General features: G+C 43.6%; 1 protein-coding gene across 1 annotated transcript in view; it reads left to right on the top strand.

Moving 5' to 3' along the window:
- The first annotated feature begins 1,885 nt into the window (after positions 1–1,885).
- lrp1bb (low density lipoprotein receptor-related protein 1Bb) overlaps positions 1,886–20,082 on the top strand; it is a 134,588-nt gene continuing 116,391 nt past the window's right edge. Inside the window, exon 1 of the mRNA XM_061287322.1 lies at positions 1,886–2,015. Coding sequence (XP_061143306.1) covers positions 1,925–2,015 — 91 coding nt within the window. The 5' untranslated portion in view covers positions 1,886–1,924. The remainder of the gene's footprint in view (positions 2,016–20,082) is intronic.

Genomic DNA, 20,082 nt, shown 5'->3' with positions numbered 1-20,082 from the left:
CTGACCTGGCCGCTGCCTGCCACCGGCCCGGCCGGGCTCCTCATTTCATTTCATCTGACACCGGCCACGGTCGCATGCAATCTTTGACCTGCCGCCATTTCAAATCATAGCGCATTGCATTCATTAAGTATGAAGATGAATGGCAATCCTATTCTTTGATAAATGCTGATTTTGTTTTCCTTTTTTACTTACTTTGCTCCCAAGCTGTTAATTAACAAAAGAACTTAGCCTTAAGAATACGCCCACTAGCTTAACGCTAACATATAATGGAAAACGCCACTTGGGGGCTAAATCTTAGCATCTATAACTGTGGCGTTAACCCTTCCAAGTAATGAATATTTAAACACAAAAGATGTGGACTCCATATTCACATGCATATATTCTTTATCTTCTGCAAAAAAAATAAAAAATCTTATTGCACCTTTCTTAGGTAGCTGTTACTTCATGATTAAAAACTGACAAAAGCGCTTTGGGCAATAGCTCTCACAAAATGTTACCAATATGACTGCAATATATGAATGTAGCCGTCGGAAAAGGAAATGGAGACCCCATGAAATATATCACACATTTAGAAAGAGAAAATGAGGTGACGGTGGTCACAGGAGGGCTTGATATTTCCTTAAAGACTTGGACAACCTCATTCTTTGACATGTCTCGAATAAAACATGACACATCTCATCCATGATACATTTCATTGTCATTGAAAACACTTGTTTTGCGCAGTGCATTTCCAACTGCGTGACAGGACATCTTTTAAATGCGTCCTCCTCTGTGGGGAATGGAGCCACGATGTGTGTCATTTGCTTCGTAAAGGCCATATTTCAAAGAATATGCAGTTATAGTATTATTAATAATAAAAATAAAACTATTGGATGTGTGACTTCACCCATCTCTGTTATTAATTAAGCATGACCACACAGACTCAGCTAGCAAAAACAATAATTATGATAATATAAAAAAATTCAAAATATCAATATGATATAGCTGTTGGTGAAAAGAACTATTTCTTTCTCGGTGCCCCTAGTAAGGCAAAATAGTAAGTTGAGTGAAACTCTTTTTTGTTTGTTTGCATGACTGTATTCTACTGCCGCCTGGTGGCTGGTTTGCATACTACACAGGGAACCAAAATAATGGATTCACAAATTGTTGCCATTCTCCTAAATGATTTATACAAATATATAACAAATATAAACTAGAAACTGTGTGTGCTGTTTTCCTTACTAAACTAGTTTTGGAGATGTGTGGCCGGAACGGATTGACGGCAATTCCATGTAGTCGAATGGGCAAAGAGTGACTGGATATAAATTCCATTTAAAAGCACACTCCAGGAGGCTGCTGACTATATGAGGCCATGAAAGTCTGCTTGCGAGAAAGTGAGGGAGCAAAATGACTCCCCCCCCGCCCCCCCCTCTCTGCACACTCCTGCCCCCCACCTCCCCGAGTTTAAATTCATTGCCTGTGAGGCTGATCCAGTCCAAGCAGACTGGCACCCGGCACTCGGCACTCGGCTGACCGATGCGATGAGCTGCGCCACCTTGACGACATTGAATCAGTGAGGGAAAAGAAGACGGGAAGAGCCCAGCCACTTGTCCATCTTCATTCGCCTCCCATCCCATCATCCCATCCCATCCCTGGCCGCTCCTCGCTCTCGCTCTCTCTCGCTCTCTCTCGCTCTCGCACTCGCTCTCATCGGCCGCGCGGAGCCGAGTGCATGCGTCGGGGAGCGGTGGGGGCGCGCTGGCTGCACCGCATCCTCTGGACATCTCCGAATAACGACGCTTAACAACCGCGTGGCGGCGGTGGTGGAGGAGACCGGAGAGGAGGGAGGGGGGGAGACTGGAGCTGGAGCTGGACCTGGGCCAGGAGCGAGCAACGGGACCGGGGGGACGCGCCGTGGCTCCTGATAAGCCCGCTCTCCGAAAACATGTCCGAGTTTTTCCTCCTCACCTTCTTAGCCCTTTTCTCGGGATTATTTCCATGCATCGAGCCGTCGCCAGGGACGGATGAGCGCAAAGGTAAGGGACAGTCGTGGTGGGAGTGGGAGTGGGGGGCGCTTGCTCAACTTGGCACCTTCAGTGGTAAACGTGCGCATTGTGCATGAACCGCATTCCTCAATTGGTTCGTGCATGCGTGACGAGGTCACGAGCAGAGTTGGACTTCTTTTCTTTTGCCGTTGTGGCACTGTGACGTATAGGCAGCACATGGAGTTGCGTATTTGCATCGGGGCGGGGGGGTTGGTGGGAGGGGGGGGGCGTTATAGTCACGTTCGGCGTATGCGTGCACGCGCTATCAGACAGTGCAGCAGGTGAACGTCTCCTCTCCTTCGGGCTGTGTTTGTCTCTTGTGGAGATTTGGCTCCTAATCGGCCCTGTGGGAGCAGCGCATGTGGGAATGCAAAACGCGAAGCCGGTTCGGTTGTGAATCGAATCACGTGGACATTTGATTTGATGAGAACACTTTTCAAATTTTAGTTCATATATAGCTGGAAATATTATAATATTATACATATATGTATATATATATATATATGTGTATAATTTATAATATATATATATATATATATATATATATATATATATGTATAATATATAATATTATAATATATATATATTTAAATAGTGTGTGTGTGTGTGTGTGTGTGTGTGTGTGTATAAAATATCTTGTCAATATGCTCACCAATATTGTCCAATATTGAATATTTGTCTCATGTAGCAAAATCTCATCAGAAAGTTTTTTTGAAAACTTTACTTTTTTTGGTGGAGTTAATGATGTGATGACCTTTGTTGCACTTGAGCCTGGAGGTCGGGTCACATTTCTCACACTTTCCCTATTTTCCAGAAATGTCAAGTGTACTCATTGAATTCCTCTCAAAACCTAGGGTGATATAAAAAAAAAAAAAAAAGTGTGAGTTTTTGTGTTTGTGTATAATATACACAAACACAAATAATAATTTGCCCAGCAGTCACACGATGGAAAAGAAAACCCCAAATTACTGTTTACCTCTCTTACTGTGCATGAAATGAAAAGACGAACCTCGAGGATGCACTGAGGAAGGAAATAAGAGCACCTCTGAAATGCTTTGAGGGTCTTTGTGAAAGCCAACGAGAATTCATGCGAGTGCTGTCGAAAAGGCTCGTAACGATAACGGCTGGTAACAGCAAAGTTGCTTGTCAGCCTAATTAGTCTGATATTAATTTGCTTTGTGGTAGCCAGCATTGTCATGTCCAATGCCAAGTGGTGAGCTCCTGCTTTAGGCCACTTGCAATTTCCAGTATTCTGAGAGCTCATTGATGGAATTGTTTGGCTGGGAATGAAATGAATCAGCAAAAAAAAAAAAAATCAAGGCTGTTTGTAATGTGCGCTCGGTTACGGATGATTTGACAGGAGTGGCGGACATGTTCAGCAATTCATTTGGTTCGATAATATCACAGAGGTCGAGAGAAGTGCACGTTTACAATTGTAAATTATTATTTAATTGTTATGTTACATTCAAGATGTAGAAGGAATGATTTTTAGAATTGGAGTCGGTCCTATTGACATCCAGCATCTCCTTTTGACACTCAGATCTCCAGAATGACTCTTTTAGTGAATGCAAAAAGGTTTATTTAATTAATTCAAATGAATAGATTATTTTTTTCCAAATTGGAAATTCAGTTTTTCTTGATCAAGCTACTACTACGTTTCACATTTTCCTTTAAAAAAAAAAAATTCAAATTTCCCACACAACCTCAAATTATTATTACCCTACACAATCGAAACTCATTTCAAATATGTTTTTAATGGGTGCTGCCTCACAAAAGGAAGTTGCCACGGCAGAGCCAAAATTGCCAAATTCCACCTTGGCCAAGATGAATGTTAACGGAAAATCGGAGAGTCGCTTTCAGCGGCGCTGTTCTGTGTTTTGTTGACCTTTAAAGGTTGGCCTTCTTTTTTTCATCTGGCTTTTACATATTTCACTGGGAGACATTAACACAAAACCAACGGCCAAAGCCTCCTTTGGGGCTCGCGTTTCAACCTCAGCCGCTGGTGTTCCTCAGGGCGCCACCTAATGACCGCACTTTTTTTCACCCAGTCCTTGGCAAAACCACATGTGGATTGCATTTAGTGCAGAGTCAATAGAAATTGCAAAGAGGAGGTCCGAGTACCGGGCTGAAAAAGAGGTGATGTCAAAACATGAGTCAGCGTCATAATTGGGGAAAAAACGCCGAGTGCGATTGTTATTGGCGTTTATGTTGCTTCCATCCAAGAGGCGCCTCAGGTGCTCTTTAAGTCTCGCTTGTTCTTGGCTTTGAAACCAGACGAGTCGTCAGAAACTTGGAAATGAGCATTGAGCAGATGAGACACTCGAGGCAAAGCTCCGCGTTTGGAGCGTTGGAGCACGTCTGACATTTCGGCGGCCGTTACTGGTTTGGCGAGGTTGTTTGAGGTAATAGCTGAGTCAGCGTTTGTCAGTCTCCAGCACGCTCTGAAGAGACTTGAAAACAGCTGACAGATCCAGTCAGTGATGTCAGCTAAGTGTTGCTGTCATCAATCCTGGTCGGGGCAGAGGTGATGTATGGCCTCCAGCTGCACTCCTAGGGACACCAGCCGTCCGTCTCGGTCAGAGTTGCTGAGTGAAATCAATAGAGGTCAAATGTACTACTGTAGGGGGCGCTAAAGACCCATTTTCTTGTTTACAGTACTTGGGTCATAAATCAAACATTTTTCACCAGGCTCAATGTGTCTGCAAAGTTGGGTGATTTTTTTTTATATATATAATAACAGAAATAGAAATAAAACAATAATAATGAGCAATAAAAATCATCCAGCATCCATCCATTTTCTATACCGCTTAAATAATAATGATTTGTACAGAATATATTCAAATACATTTGTGGGAGCCAGAAAAATCAGATCAAACCGGCTCCAATTGAATCAGCATTAAATTGTCTGGTAATACAAACGTCGTTGGCTTCAAAGCGACACATGACATTGATTAATAATCCAAAAAGGGGCCTTACGTTTTCAAATCTAATAATCTGACACGTTGATATCCTCAGAGGACTCATTGCATGCGCCGGGGGGGGGGGTTCATATGAATTATTATTTCTTTTTACCCACGTGATTCTTAATTGCAAATGTCATTAATGAATCAATACATTTCCCGCCGAGAGGCCCGGCGATGCTGGAGTCAATTCCGAGAGAGTGTCTCGGTCATATCGTGAAAGCGTGGCGAGAAATAGAACTAAAAAGAGTATATTAATTATGAATGGAGGAAAATGCAAGTGGTTTATTGCCAGATATTCTAATGAGAATAGGTCTCGGAGGGGCAACGGTAAAATAAAATGAGCTGGGTGCCGTTGAGGTTATTATTGGCTGATGGATATGCTGCAATGCAACGTGAATTGAAAAGTAAGCCTGACGTCACGCGGGGGGAAAAAAAAACGGCCCACAAAAACGCGGACCGGACGTGTTGTCGGCTGTAAAGGTTAAAATTAGTATGCGGGCTTATTGCAGAAAGGCTGCTGAGGTTTTTTTTTTTTGGTTCAGGTGACCTATACGATGATCTATTCCTTTCAGGAACACCTAATTTATTTTTCAGGATTTTGAAAATTCCTCCACGCTTTGTAGCGACGGCCCGCTTTGAAAAGCGAAACCCGAATCAAACAAATGTAACGTGTCGGAAGGAGTGGAAAATGCGCACGCCTTCAACTAAGTGTCTGTTAGTCAGTCGCTTTGAAAGGGCAAAGGGCGACCCCCGCAGGACCAAGTATATTATTCCGAGTTCTCGCCACGCACGCTGTCGGAAGGAATTGAAAAACGCCGCTGACTATTTATCTGCCATGTTGCCGTCATGTAGCAAACATAGCAAGCGGCTTGTTTTATTCTTTGTTGTGTCATTAGCCTTAAACATTCTGAATTTTTCTCGCTGCTGAACTCCCAGCTCAAAAACATTTTTTGCATTTAACGAGTTAATACAATTTCTTTGTTTGCCGCTCTGATAATGAAGGCGTATTGATTCCTCGGTGCTGCTGGTGAGGCCGCTTCTGTCTAAAATAGAACACATAATTTATAATAATTCATTCCCTCAGCCAATGAGAATCAATCAGGGGTCCAAACAGTTTGGAGAATGGAATCAAAATGTCCGTTTTTTGCGATCTTCGGGCGGATCGGCCCGTGACATCACAAGCGTCGCGACCCCGAGCGAAATCGGCGATGACGGCTCACTAAAGCGAGCCGGGGACTCGCTCGCCCAGCTGCCACCTGGCACCAAGCGAGGCCTCGCTGGACTCCATCTCGCCGCCTTGGCCCAAAACAACCCAACACACAGGGAGGGATTCATCCCCCCGAGGAAATTCATTCAGCAGACAAGCCTAAAGGCAGTTGATGGTGCCGCGCTGCGTTCCTCTTAAAGAACAAATTACAAACCCGAGTCATTAACATCTTTCCACTTCCTTTGGTTTGAAGACTGGAAAGGCAGCAGGGAGCACACTCAAACAAAAATCTGCATTTTGATTCCACCTTTAATCACAAGATGTATAGGCAACGTTAAAAAAAAAGGACTAAATCTACAAATGAGTATGCCGCCTCCATTAACCGAAGACACATGCGATCCAAAGCTGCTTTGACACACAAACGGGGCGCGGCACGCTCTTGCACATTCAGCCTCTCGAATCTGCAAAGTGTGTGTGCGCGTGTAGCCGTTTCCTTTCCTGCCAGAGCTAATTGTAATCCAACCGACTCGGAGGCCGAATGCCGGCATCGTTCTCACATCACCGTGCGAGCACCCAACAACTATGCACCTTGTTTACTGTCCGGCGCGTCGCATTTAGACGCACTAAGAATATCTGGAGTCGCTCTAAGCCTGACTTTGCACTTTAACAGGCTTTTAGGTGTAAAATATTTGTGAGATTGAAAGATGAATAATTGAATGCGCTTTGATGGAGCAAGTTGGTGAATTGCAAGATCTAAAAGAAAAAGCAAGGCCGCCTTACCTGCTGCGGCGATTCCCTCGTCGGCGGGAGCCTGCCGTGGAATCTTGCGTCGGTACTTTTCTGCTGCAATTTGAGAAGGTACACAAACACGGCAGCATCTGGCGTCAGATTGAAGATGCTTCCCTGACATGCATCTGAGAGGTTCACCATCTTTGTTCTCTCGCTCCATCGGACGAGCACACTCATTAACCGCGCTCGCAGCGATCCCACTTCAGCCGTGTTTGTTTGGAGACGACACCTTTGATAAGATTAGAGCAATTCCGCCGCCTTGCGTGGCTTCGGCGCCTTCTGATTTCTTGCCGGCTGATTGTAAATGTGCGCAAGTTAGGTGCCGTGGACCTCGCCGCTCCCACAAGAGATTAAGCTCCGGCGCTTCCAATGTGTTGCGTGTATCCGCCGCTAGCCGCCCACCGATAAGAGTCACTTGTTTCGGAACAGGTACTGCCGAGTAAAAAACAACAAATTTCAAATTTACCGTCAAACTAAACATAGAACAAAGAGAATTATATTGGTATTTATTCCAAACAACCACATAACTGTAAGCTTAATGCTAACACTAACGAGACATGCCGAAGACGGGCTAACGAATAGCATTTATGTGACGCGAAACGTCGACGGACAATATAACCGTATCCACAGGTATATATTCTTTATCCTCTGCCAAAAGCAACACCCCATTATTATTATTATTATTATTATTATTACTCACAGTAGTCAAGTAAAACTTTATTGTTTGTAATATTTAAATATTCGGAACTCTTCACTCATGAATGCACTTTACTGACACCCAGTGGCCAAGTTGCACACTACAGTAGTCCACCATGAATTAGTCATAACTGTTTTCTTCTTCAAATTCCATCCATTTTTTTTCAAATACAATCTAACATGTAACAAACAGGCTTCAACATTTCATTTGCTATTTGATTGTATTCACACTCAGATTTCGAATGAAACGCAAAAGTGAACGCAATGTCGACACAAGCGCCTCCCGCGCCGCACTTCCTGTGATTTCCACTCGAGGTGGAAGCGCTGATTTTAACACCAAACATGCGAGAGGAAAAAAAAAAAGGCCCTTTTGAGGAGGAGACTTGCTTTAACAAGATGTGACTGAAATCATCAACCACCTACCAGTGTGTAAAATAAATGATTTTTATTTTAGACATATATACCGTATTTTCCGGACTATAAGGCGCACCTTCAATGAATGGCCCATTTTAAAACTTAATCCTTATATAAGGCGCACCATTAATGCATCATGTCAGATTTTAAATCCAAATCAAATCATTCTCCATTTTATCTTTTTATTTCAACTTCAGATGCAACAAATGACTTTATAATCACAAAATAATGATCCATAGTCTTTTTGATTCATGATTCATAGTCTTCAGCAGGACACTTATGCTTGATTTCATGACACAATGCTTTGGGCCAGTTTGAGTTTAAGAATTTAGTCCATATATAAGGCGCACTGGACTATAAGGCGCACTGTCGGCTTTTGAGAAGATTTTAGGTTTTTAGGTGCGCCTTATAGTCCGGAAAATACGGTAAATAGGAAACACATTGTCCATGTGCAAAGCAGAAAACAATTCTTTTATTTCTAAAAATAGAAATAATCCAGGAGTCATTATTGATGCCATCATTGAATATCAATTGTTGGAATTAATCAAGTTATCTTGTCGGCAATTGTCAATTTCATCAACACGCTTGTGACAACGAGCGAGCATATGCTCTTGATGTTTTTCTCCCTCTACTCGTGATTGTCGACGTTTAGCCCGCGGGCCTCCCTCGCTGCTGCTGCTGCCGACGTTATTTTGGTGTTGTTCAAACAAAGTCGTTTCGGTTTTATCATTGAGAAAATAGTCTCATCTTGGATTTATGAGCTCACTGACGATGCGGCTTAGCGCTGCGGGCTTCAATCTGAATAAGAAAAACAAACGAGGCACACATTAGCGGCAAACTGGATAGCTCAAAGTCGCTGCTTTAGCTCAACTAATTTCATATTTGTAGTCCTCTTTAAAAACACTGTGTCACTCCCTAAATATTGAATCACTTGTCAACGAAAGCAATCAAAGCGGCAAAGCTAGAGATCATTGATTGATTTGCCATTTCCCAAGAAAAGAAAACAAACGCAAATGCACAGAAAACTCCAACATGGGCATGGTGTGGGCGTAAGAAAGTGCAAATGCGCCCATGACATGGAAGTGAAGCGTATGGGACTAATTAAGTGCAAATGAAAACTCACACGGTAGGAGGAGGCCAATCGATGGTCCACGAGGAGCAAGTAAAGGTCACACACACACACACACAACAGTAAATGACGTCGCGCTATGGAGGATGCATTTACTTGCTATCTGACTCTTTGCACTCCATCGTTCGTAAACACCCGCTCAAGACGAGGAGTTGGAGCGCAACTAACGAGCCGCAGACGACATCTTAGGAGACTTTCTCCAATCAAAATAATACATTTCATTTGTAATGCATGGTGAAAAATCACAAGAAATTATGTTGGATAAAAAAACCTTCAGTTCACACATAGCCGGGAGTGCATTAGCACGTCCATGTTTGTTCCTTTTGTTAATTTAATGAGCTTCTTTTGTTCTCCTTTCTTTGCCTTTTGATTTTCTTCAGTTGTTTTGTTTGCAAATGCTGCTTTTGCTTAGGTGAAGAACATTGAGTTGCCTTGTGAATGGATAAAAAAAAAAAAAAAAAAAAAAAGAATAACGCAGCTTTGTATTGACTTTTGATTCCACTCAACGTAAATCAACTTTAATCCAAATATGAATTCATTTGGACTGTTCTTTAAAGTCGGGTAAAGCAAAGCAATGTGTTTTGAATTTACACGCAGCATTTCGCGTACGCAAGGTAACTCCTTACGCTCATAATTCATATCTCATTCCTCATAATTGAACGTACATAATCCCAAAGAGATCGGAAACAGTCAAATACCGCAGAGTTCTTCTTCAAGAACAAAACAAAAACAGAATCTGAAGTGCTGTCTAATCCAAATCCATCATTGTAAAATGTCACATCTGCTGCATATTTGCGAAAGATTAATCGAAGAATGGATGGGACCATACGATGCCGTGCTATAATATAATAATCATCTTATCCTTCTCGCGTGCATATGGCGTATACTGGGCAAAACAAAGAGTCAGATTAAACCTGTTGTCAAATTAGAAGCGTATCTGGATTAAAGCACGCATGTCAACAAACGCTCTCATTTTGAAGCCAGTGCCATGCAATTTTAAATCATCTCTGATTTCAAGCTTGATATTCTTTTACTTATTAATGATTGCATCCTAATTGGGTGCTCGTGTTCACCCTAACAAGTGTTGGCTGGCTATTTCTTTTCAAAGACATTTGGGGGCGCCTCAATATCTTTCATTTCCACGGCTGTGTAAATGGCTGCCTGCGGCGGCGTCTCCCTACGGCCGGCCAGCTCTTCATTATTAAAGCCCCCTCGTCGACCATCCTCCACACTTCTCTGACCTAATGACTTCCTGGAGAGACCCGGCTGCCTTTAAAGTGCATTTCTATTTTGCACTTCTTGTGTAGCAGGGAGCCAAAGCGGCGCATCATTGTTCTTTATAGCATCTGCTCCGAGGAGAAAATGGCCTCATCTTTTTGTGCCATTAAATATTGATGGCTATTTATAGATACTCTGAACAGAGCTTAAGTGCAAGAAAAGGAGAGAAAGGTGCTTTGGAATTTAAATTCACTATAGGCTCGCTTTTCAGTCAAAGTGAACGTCTGAATTTGGGCTCGTCAACGTTACAATAATGGCCCACGTTCCATAACGGCGACGACGGGCGGAACTCTCACGTATCACAAAACAAAAAATTCAATATATCGTTATCGTTCAACACCGCCATTTTGAGCTAATGAACGACACGATGACGTCACCAAAAGGGAAACTGGCTTAATTTGATTCTTTTACGTCAGACGCAGCAGTGATTGGAATCCACGGAAACTGGTGCAGCACATGTTGATGCAATCTGTGCAACTTGACCACAATGCAATTGTCTCTTTGCACCCCCGAGACAGCACGTTGCCCGAGGCCAGCGCTACGGTTGTGTTTTCATGCATGTACGAACTAAGTGAGGTTGACATTTCCTTCCATGTCTCTGTCATGGAGGCGTCATTTCAAGCGTTACTCATGACCTCATCCTCTTGAACTCAACAGGCACACAATACAATCAATCCATTGTAGATCACCAGCTTTCGTAAGTGAATTGGCGTCTGTGTGAATCGTCAACGTTAGAGCCATGCTTGGACTAGCTACTTGGAAAATAGAGCGAGTGATAATCTGAAGCTACCCACAAGAGAAATGTAGCAAATTAGGCTAAGCATCTTGTGCTACGTTAGCCAACGACTGGGTAGTGAATACCTGCTCAACTGAACATATGTCCTTCCATTTGTTTTGGATCTCGACGCCATCTTACTTTGAAGATTACCAATGTAAAACCGTACTCGTGTTATAATTTGTTCAGGTATAGCCGAGGGGATTGACGAGATCTACGCTTGTGCTTCCTTGCCTTATCAGATGATTCACGACATCTTTTTCTTCACCATCTCTGGCGGATAGCTGTGTGACATCAGACAACCAGATGCATTTCAGGTTTTGGAAAAAAAAAGGAGCCTCTGTAGACACGACTGTACTATATATGATTACAAAAGTCGCTTTGCTACTGAAACGCTAAGCAGCTACGGAGAAATACTCTTAAGCTAGTAGCGCTTAGATGTCTTCGCTTTCTAAGAATGCCTCATCACAATAGTCATTCTCTACGGTGGAGTGCTGCATTATGTTCTGTCACAAACGTGCCTAGCTAACGCTAAAGAAAGAAAAACTACCCATTCGGGCTTCAAGTAGCGCTTAAGTGAGGCTCCGCACAGTTGTGCAAAAAGTCAACAATAAGTCAACGGATCAAAGGATTCTTTTCCAGTCCATCTGAAAAGACGGCTGTCGCTCCATATTGCGGCGCTTCTGCAATATCAGCCGTAACGCTTTCATTGTGTTTTTTCAAATGCAGCGTTGGCTTAATACCAGCATGAGATGCACAAGAGTTTTTTTTTGCTAAAGCTGCTTTGATGATACTTTGCTCCCAACTAGTGATCTTCTTTCCTCAAAAGCTTTCCTGGGTGAATTGTGGTGTCTTCTATTGAGGCAGATGCTTTGAAATCAAATGCCCAACGTGAATTGTCATTATAGAGCACAAGAGTGAAAATGTGCTGGGAAGTCCGCTGGGAAAGGTTGAGAACAGGATGCTGCAGAAACCACACGGGTTGAAGCGATGACTTTATTCCAGCCGGTTGTGTTCTTATGCCAAACCAAGGCTTTGTTTTTAGTCGTCTATTGATTTCATCTCTTTGTGCATTTCCACCTTGAACTTAGTGAGGTTGTCGACTGAAGATACTAATTTAGGAGATAGGACCGAGCTTGGAATCCCATATGCCAAGGGAAAAAAAAAGACTCTGAAGATGAATCTCCCTGCTGTTTTATTGATACGGGAGTCAAATGGCATAGCTTGGATGGCGTTCATTATTCTGGTGAAGAGCGCTACAGAGGAGCGCTTTTCGAATATTCAACAAACACCATTGTGCCGTTCTGGGACAAGCATTCGAATATTGCTTCAAACGATCCACTTTTCCTCTTCTGTTTGGAGAACTGCGACAACTTTGATGACGGCTCTGTCTGAATCGTTACCCCTATCCACTTTAGCTTTCCAGTGGAACATCCATCCATCCATTGTGTGCTAATCGTTTGGCAGTCATGTCCGACTCGAATTGAATTGTTCAAATGTATTTACGATCCTGCTCCCAGCCACTTGGAACGTGGTCTGTACGTGGTTTGTTGTTTCTCAACCATCACATCAATATTTGAAATTTGTTATCCAATTCCAGGCCAGCAAAGTCACCCAACTCATAATGAATGAATTGTTTTTCAAAGCTCAAGCTACATCCCAAGGGCCAAACAAACATGCCGGTCTTTGCTATGCCGTGGAGAAGGTCTCAGCCTCTACGTTCAGCAAATAATTGCTCGGGATTTACACGCACGCTGTGGTGACAGTCTGAACAGGCAGGCAGACAGACTCAAGGATTCCATTTGCTAACTTGGACAGTTGCGGGGAATATTTTTAGAGCATGTGTAGGTGTCATGTGATCTGCAATTGTCATCTTGACTGACTGCGAGTGAAAATCTCATCTTGGTGGTGACTGCGTGGCTGCTTTTGTCATTTTGTCACATGCGTTTTGGCAGGCAAACGTAGCCGTAGCATCTGCTTTGCCGCTCCCTGTCTAAGATGGGATTTACCGATAACGATAATGGAGTCCGGGACCCCCCTCGGCGCACCCTCGTGCTGTCGAGCGAGCACCTCCGCCGTGGCCCGCAAATGAAAAAGTAGCCACGGACCATAAATCGGAAACCCCCGATAGACCGAGCCAACACATTTAGCGTGAAACATGGTGTTTACATTCGAACGTTGCCAATTTGCCGCTTAAGAGCAAGCATTATCAGTTCCGTGGAAGCCAAGATAATTGACTGAGAATTAGATTATCTCTGTCCAAACATGATTACGGCGTAGCTTAGTGGGCGTCTGCAAACGTTGATCTGTTGCAGGCTGTTGATGCCCAAATTCAATCACAGAGAGGCTATTGATGAAGACATCATTGCCAGACAAAGAACCGCACAAAAGAACACGGCACTATGGACAACACCTTTTGTTGGAAAGCCATTTATTTCTCTGTGGGACTGTAAAAAGGTTTTCTCCCAAAATGGCCACTTTGGTCGACCGACCAATCACGTTTCTTGTCGGGGGATAATCATTTTTCAATGCTCGCTGCAATCTTCATCTCTCTGTGAGCTTGTTCCAAAGATTTGACTCGTATTGCAGTTTAGTAACTTCTAATCATAATGTCAGAGCCCACACGGTCTCGGTCCAACCTATCGCCAGTACGTGGCTCCCGTAACGTATGTGCCTTCATGGCCTTGCTCTTTCGTAGTTCTTGCTTGATGACCTTGGTGCAATTTGGAGCATTAATCAAAAGGTCTACCCTGATGGAATAGCTCTTTTGCTTGCATGATGTTCACGTCACATAAATCAGCAGCCCATTGCCACCGTAAACCTTGGCTTCCAGGTGGAGGGTACATTTCGGTCATTAAGAGAACGTGCGTGACGTTGAACCGATCTGGTTTTGATTGGTTGGTTAGTAGGAAGAAAAAAAGATGGATGAAGGACTTTGAAATCGGCTCACTTGGATTTCACGGTGCCACCGTATTGGTCCTCACATTACCACACAATAGAAATGAATGTGTGTGGATATTATCACATACACACAGTTTTCCATCTTGAAATTGGGATTATAACAAATTATTTTTGCAATACTTCATTGTTATCAAAAGGAAAGACAATATAGAGTTTGGGTGTGTTAACAAGAAATTTAATTTTGCGGGCCACGTTAAGCGATGCGGTGGGCCGAATCTGGCCCCCGGGCCTTGGGTTTGACACCACGGTGTCTTGGGTCAAAAAACCTGTCTTGGGTCAAAAAACCTGTCCTCACACAACTGATGACAGTTACAGACTGTCAAGCAGTATTTTAACCGGTCATGGGCTTTGGAAAAATAATGGCTGCCTCTTTTGTTCACGTTGAGGCTGACACCTCCATTATTTAGCCTGGCATATCCGTGAGAAGACATTTGTAAGCACGTTGTATATGAACGTCGCCTTTCCAAACGGCCATGTCTTTTCAAAACATCATTCAAACATAACCGTGCATGCGTGTTTTGTTGTGCGACGTTGGAGATGTTCAAGTCCGCTTGAGTTCGTGATTAGTCATGATGTGTTTTGACAAATGCATCACTTCAGAGTTGTCAAAAACATCGCCCGTGTTCCAACGCTTTTAATCTCGGCCGCGGCTGATGACTCCGAGATGCCACGGCGACTTAGCGAGGCGCCGTCAAATGATCTCGACAGTTGTTCTCTCTCCCGTAGTAGTGACCAGCTACATTGCGAGTCGCTGCTCATAGCTCATGCCTTATTCACATTTAATCAATTCTCCTGCGGGCGGCGTTTGCTCTGCCGTCTCCTCCACGCCGAAAAAAACAACAACAGGGCGAAGTAGGCAGATTGAAGTTGTCAGGCTTGCATTTAAAGGTTACGCTTGTCACCGGCTCGTGGCTTTGCAACAAAAGCAACACATCTGTCGCCTTGTATCGACACTGCTTTACCTGCACCGCTAATAAGATTTTATAGATCTGCCCATGGATTGTCCGAGGCGGTTATTATTACACAGCGCACCTCTTATCACGACAGGGCAGAAGCTACATTTCTTTTCGCCCGACAGTTTGCCCACGGAAAGTCGTTATTATGTGATTCTCGCGTGATACGCTGGAAGCAAAAGGATTGGGGAGGTAAATCTATTGCTGCTCATTTTTTCCTCTCCTCTGCTTTTTTGGAGATGCGAGCATTCTGCCCGACAGCGACGCTACCAATTTTATGTCTGTAATCGCTTTGTGCTTTTTGTCTGAAAATAAAAATCGTTAACTTGAAGTTTACCAGAAACGACTTTAGTTCACTTGGACCCAGAAGCGAATTTGGATTCGGCCAGCACTCCTCCCCGACCCCGCGTGCGGGCTGTAACCTCGATCTTTTTCTTGGCGTGGTATTGACATGGGGCAGAAAGAGAAGTCAGAGTATTACCCCCCCCAACTGTTCCAATTTCTCCTCCCTGCTTGTGAAATGATGCTGGCGGGCGCTGCTGTAAGCTTGAAACGGAATTAATAATGTACAGAGTCAATAGGCCTCGGGATCCTATTCTCCCAGGTATCACCTTCAAGTGACTTTGCTGGGGTATTGAAGAACAGAGTACGAAGGGAAATCCGACGTATTTACTCCTGGAGGTCGCCGCGTCTAGATCCCATTACTCGATGAAAATGCGCTCGCCCTTCTTGTGTCAGACCTCACATTTAAAATCTTAATGAAGCTCGGGGTGGCCGACGTTAAGGTCAATATTTCCCGGATAATTACGTTCGCGTGACCTTTTATCATATATCCCGATCAAAGCCGTTTAGCATTTCCTAGGCGCCGGCCGAACTGTCGGCGTTATTTGACGGGAAACATCTCCATAGTTTAGAGTACCGTAATTTTCGGACTATAAGTCGCACCAGAGTATAAGTGGCCCCCCCACCCAAACTATGAAAAAAAAACGCGACTTATAGTCCGAAAATTACGGTAGTTGGAAATGAGATTGTTCTCAACCTGATTTGTTTGGTGCACACTAATAAAATATGCATCAGCTTCAGGCCGGTGTGGAGCCCAGCTGATCGATTCACGTGGTTGTTTTTATGAGAAATCTCAGCAGAGAGGTCCTGTCAGGTCTGTCAGAGATCATTAGCAAAGCGGGAGATGTGTTTCTGCGGGGGGAAAAAAACAAACAGGTAGGCTTGACATTAATAAGTCATTATCATCCGTTTCCAATACACGCTTGAGAAGAGACAATTTGGTAAACATGCAGGTTTTTCAAATAGAAAAGACACGGCCCGCATTGCTCTTTTTTTGAAAGCTTTATTATTGGCAAATATTTCGTTATTGCAACAGCAGAGGACGGCCGATTTATGAGCTGGAGGTTGTTCTCCTTCCAGTTTTTCTTCACCCTCCCGATATAATGACATTGAAAGAAACATCCAACACTCCTAATAGTCGCTTTATTAAAAAGTGTTTGTCAAGGCAACTTTGCATCGTCCCTGCGAGTCGCCGAAACGCTTCCACGGTGACTTATGCAAAAAGCTGGCTTTGAGTCGCCGTATTTTGAATATCTCATAAACAGGGAATAGAACTCTCTCACCTTTCTCTTCATGCGGCATTCATTTCGGAGCGGCAGACTATTTTAAATTTATGCTGTGCCGTATCGCATCTTAATTACAGCGGGTGGAATTCATTTGCAGTCAGAAATGCTCTGGAGAAATTCAAATCCAGAAATTCGGCTTGCGAGCCAAACCGTAAATGGCGACATATTCAAAGTACCGTAACTTGGCGAAGCTCAGAAACGTGACATTTAGAGGTTCCGGGTTAGAATCTCACCTTGTGCTTACCTTCGTTCTTCCCGCGCTTGCGTGTTTCTCTCTCGTTACGAGGCAAGCGAGTCCATCTAATGGACTCGTCTCCGAAGTCACCGTGAATGACGTACGAGCTTTATAATTGCCATCGTTACTCAAGTAACAGATCTGATTTAATGAGCCGTTCACAGTTTGACAGTGCACGTCCATCTGGACTAATGTTTGAGACACTAAACTCTTATTTTATTTACAGAGCGCAGCGCAGCTGTAGCAAAGCGCCGTACATAAAGATTGAACGTAAATATAATGCAATAGAAAGACTTTATTGCAGGTACAATGAAACGGAGCTTATGAAAACATAAAACACAATGAATAATGAAATATTAATAAAGACAAGCGTAGACCACCAGCGGAATCAATGTGCCGGTGGCTTGGGAGTTCCTCCTTGCCCAGGACGGGAGATTCATGGAAGCAACGTGCCTCACTGCAGAGTTTTATTAGTTGTGATTCAGGTTTAGCAACTCAAATATTTTTTTTCCATCTGAAACGTCATTGCTGTAAATGACAACATATGGTAAAAAATATTTTATAGGTTGAACTTCAAAACAAAAAATGAAAGAAAAAGATCATTTTTGAAGTCAAAAATACATGAAGGTTGAAAAATCCATGACATCGCATTAGAAGAGCTTCCTCGTCGCCTTCCGAATTTTTGATGCCATTTAACGCCAAATTATTGTTAAGGTCAGATAGCGTCCTCGCCGTTTGACAGCGAAAACATTTAAGCCGTCTGACCTTTCTGCGGTCCACCAAAGACTTGAAATCATCCAGAAGTGCCAATTCCTGTTTTTCTGCTAACTCAGTCCAATAGATGAAACAAAATGCATTCATGACAACTTGCAAAAAATCAAGTCTATGATTGCCAGTGTCTCCCGCATAGAGCCTAATGACTCAACGTCTCCATAATTACAAGCACGTCAAAATGCTCAGAGGTGAGACTGAAGCAGACAGGGAAGGGGGAAAAAAAACCAAAATACTTTTCTGATGACTTGACAGGGTGTGGAAAAACTGACAAAATTAGTATATGGTCGGTGCATTCAAAACCGCTTGCTACCTTAATTAGCCGCTTTGACTAAACACCCTTGATGAGTGACAGATTAATCAATGACCAGCAGCTTTAATAGTAAGTATTAATTAGTACCGTGCTAGCGCGAAAAGCTATTCCGAGGGTCCTGAGTGTTTCGTAAAAGCCCAACATTCCCCCTGCAAGACTTTATGTAGTTGTATCAGACTTAATTTGCGCTAAATGGCACTAGACAGCGGCAAATTATGATCCAGTGTTTATCGCTTGTTATTTTAGGTGCGGAACAACCATAAAGCCCATTTCCTACGAGAGCCGCAACCATTAAACAGTGCGTAGCGCCTCGTTTTCATCGAAACTGTCTGCAGATTTTTATCATCGGACCTTCGGCGTGCAATATTATTTAGGCTCTTTATTACGAACGAGCGTCTTGCTCAAGCCACGACAGCCCGGCGTGGCCCGACGCTTTGCATTAAAAACATTTACAAGGGAATGACACGGGATGTGTGTCGGCTTTCATCTTCTCGCCCTCGGGGAGGCGTTGCAATCTACAATTGCACCGCCGCAAATCGGAATGAGGCTTTTGCAGGCAGGCCATGTGGCAGCAGTGGCACTTTGGGTCATTACGGCTCATTTCTCCACCGTACGAAAAAATACTGCAACTTCTTGACAGGATGGTTTTTGCTTCGAAAAATCTTTTGGAATCAAGGCGGAATAATCTGGCGTCGTTACTACGATTGTGCGTCTCTCTAATAAAAGACGATTTGATACTCATCTCTTGACGCCAGGTATGACACAATTGAAGGTTTTCGGTGGAGCGATTCGATTCAGCGGAATTACGATTCGATTCGTCACCGCTGTACCTTTTGAGATATGAGCTACACCTTCACTTTGTATCTCAAGGCGCTTTTGCTTGAGAGGCGGTAGAAACATCAATCTACAAGCTAATTGGCAACATTTCTTTACCGGTGCTGAATAAATGACGGGCGGCGTGGATCGACAACGACGTCCAGAGTGCCCTTGCCGTTAGGCTGCGAATGAACACAATTAATAGAGAGAAACAGCCCAGGGCTCACAGCACCGACGTACAAGACATACGTCGTCTTTTATAAGTCTTCTGTGCACTTAGATGAAGACGCCTTACGCAGGTCCGTGAAGTATGAGAAGGAGCAATTGTAGCGCTTGACTGACAGCGCCAGCGGCAATAAGTGACAATGAACGAGAAGATTCTGGTGTCTCCCGTCGCCGGCGCTGACCCAAGTGGGTAACTCCACTGTCGCAGCTCCATAATTTACCGTTGTCTTTTAATTAGAAGAAGGGTTTGTATGAGGGAGCTGCGCTCTACCTGCCTTCAGCTCGCTAAGAATAGAGCGCGCTGGAATCTCAGCATGCCTTTTGTTAAATGTTTGCACCCGCAGGCCTCAATTTTCATAGCCGTGCATACGTAGCTCTCCCACTGAGGTTGCTCGCATTTTCCAGGCACGGCTCTTCTTGTCTGCTGCTGCTGGCCTTGCACAATGAAGTTAGGGGATTTGATTATTTTTAGCTTTGTCATTAACTTTCCCGTACTTCACTCCCGCTGTCAAATGTCGGACTTGGAAAGCATATTAGAGTACTGCGGTCGTGAGGAAAGGTAGAAAATAGAAAGAGTCGGATAGGAGACATTTCACTCTTCGTTACTTTTGAAATCCGACCGAGTGGTCGGATTAGATACATTTCTGAATTATACTGCCCCCAGGTGGGGAATCCTTTTTCGTCACGCTAACGCAAGTAACGTCGTGTCAATTACTGAGATTGCATTTCTGGACTAGACTAAATAACATCACAGCGAAACGCAACTTAAAGCGGACGAACCGCTAATTCCTTGTCGTACATCTTACGCCACCTTATACCGAAATATTTGCGTTTGAGGAGTGGAATATCTGCATAAATAAACAAACAACTCCTAAATTCCTTTACAATGACCTGATAAATGCCAC

This window comes from Syngnathus typhle, linkage group LG9, assembly GCF_033458585.1.
Source record: "Syngnathus typhle isolate RoL2023-S1 ecotype Sweden linkage group LG9, RoL_Styp_1.0, whole genome shotgun sequence".
NCBI classification, from domain to species: Eukaryota; Metazoa; Chordata; class Actinopteri; order Syngnathiformes; family Syngnathidae; genus Syngnathus; species Syngnathus typhle.
Note: the sequence above shows the minus strand (reverse complement) of the source record. Positions and strands in the feature narration are given on the sequence as shown.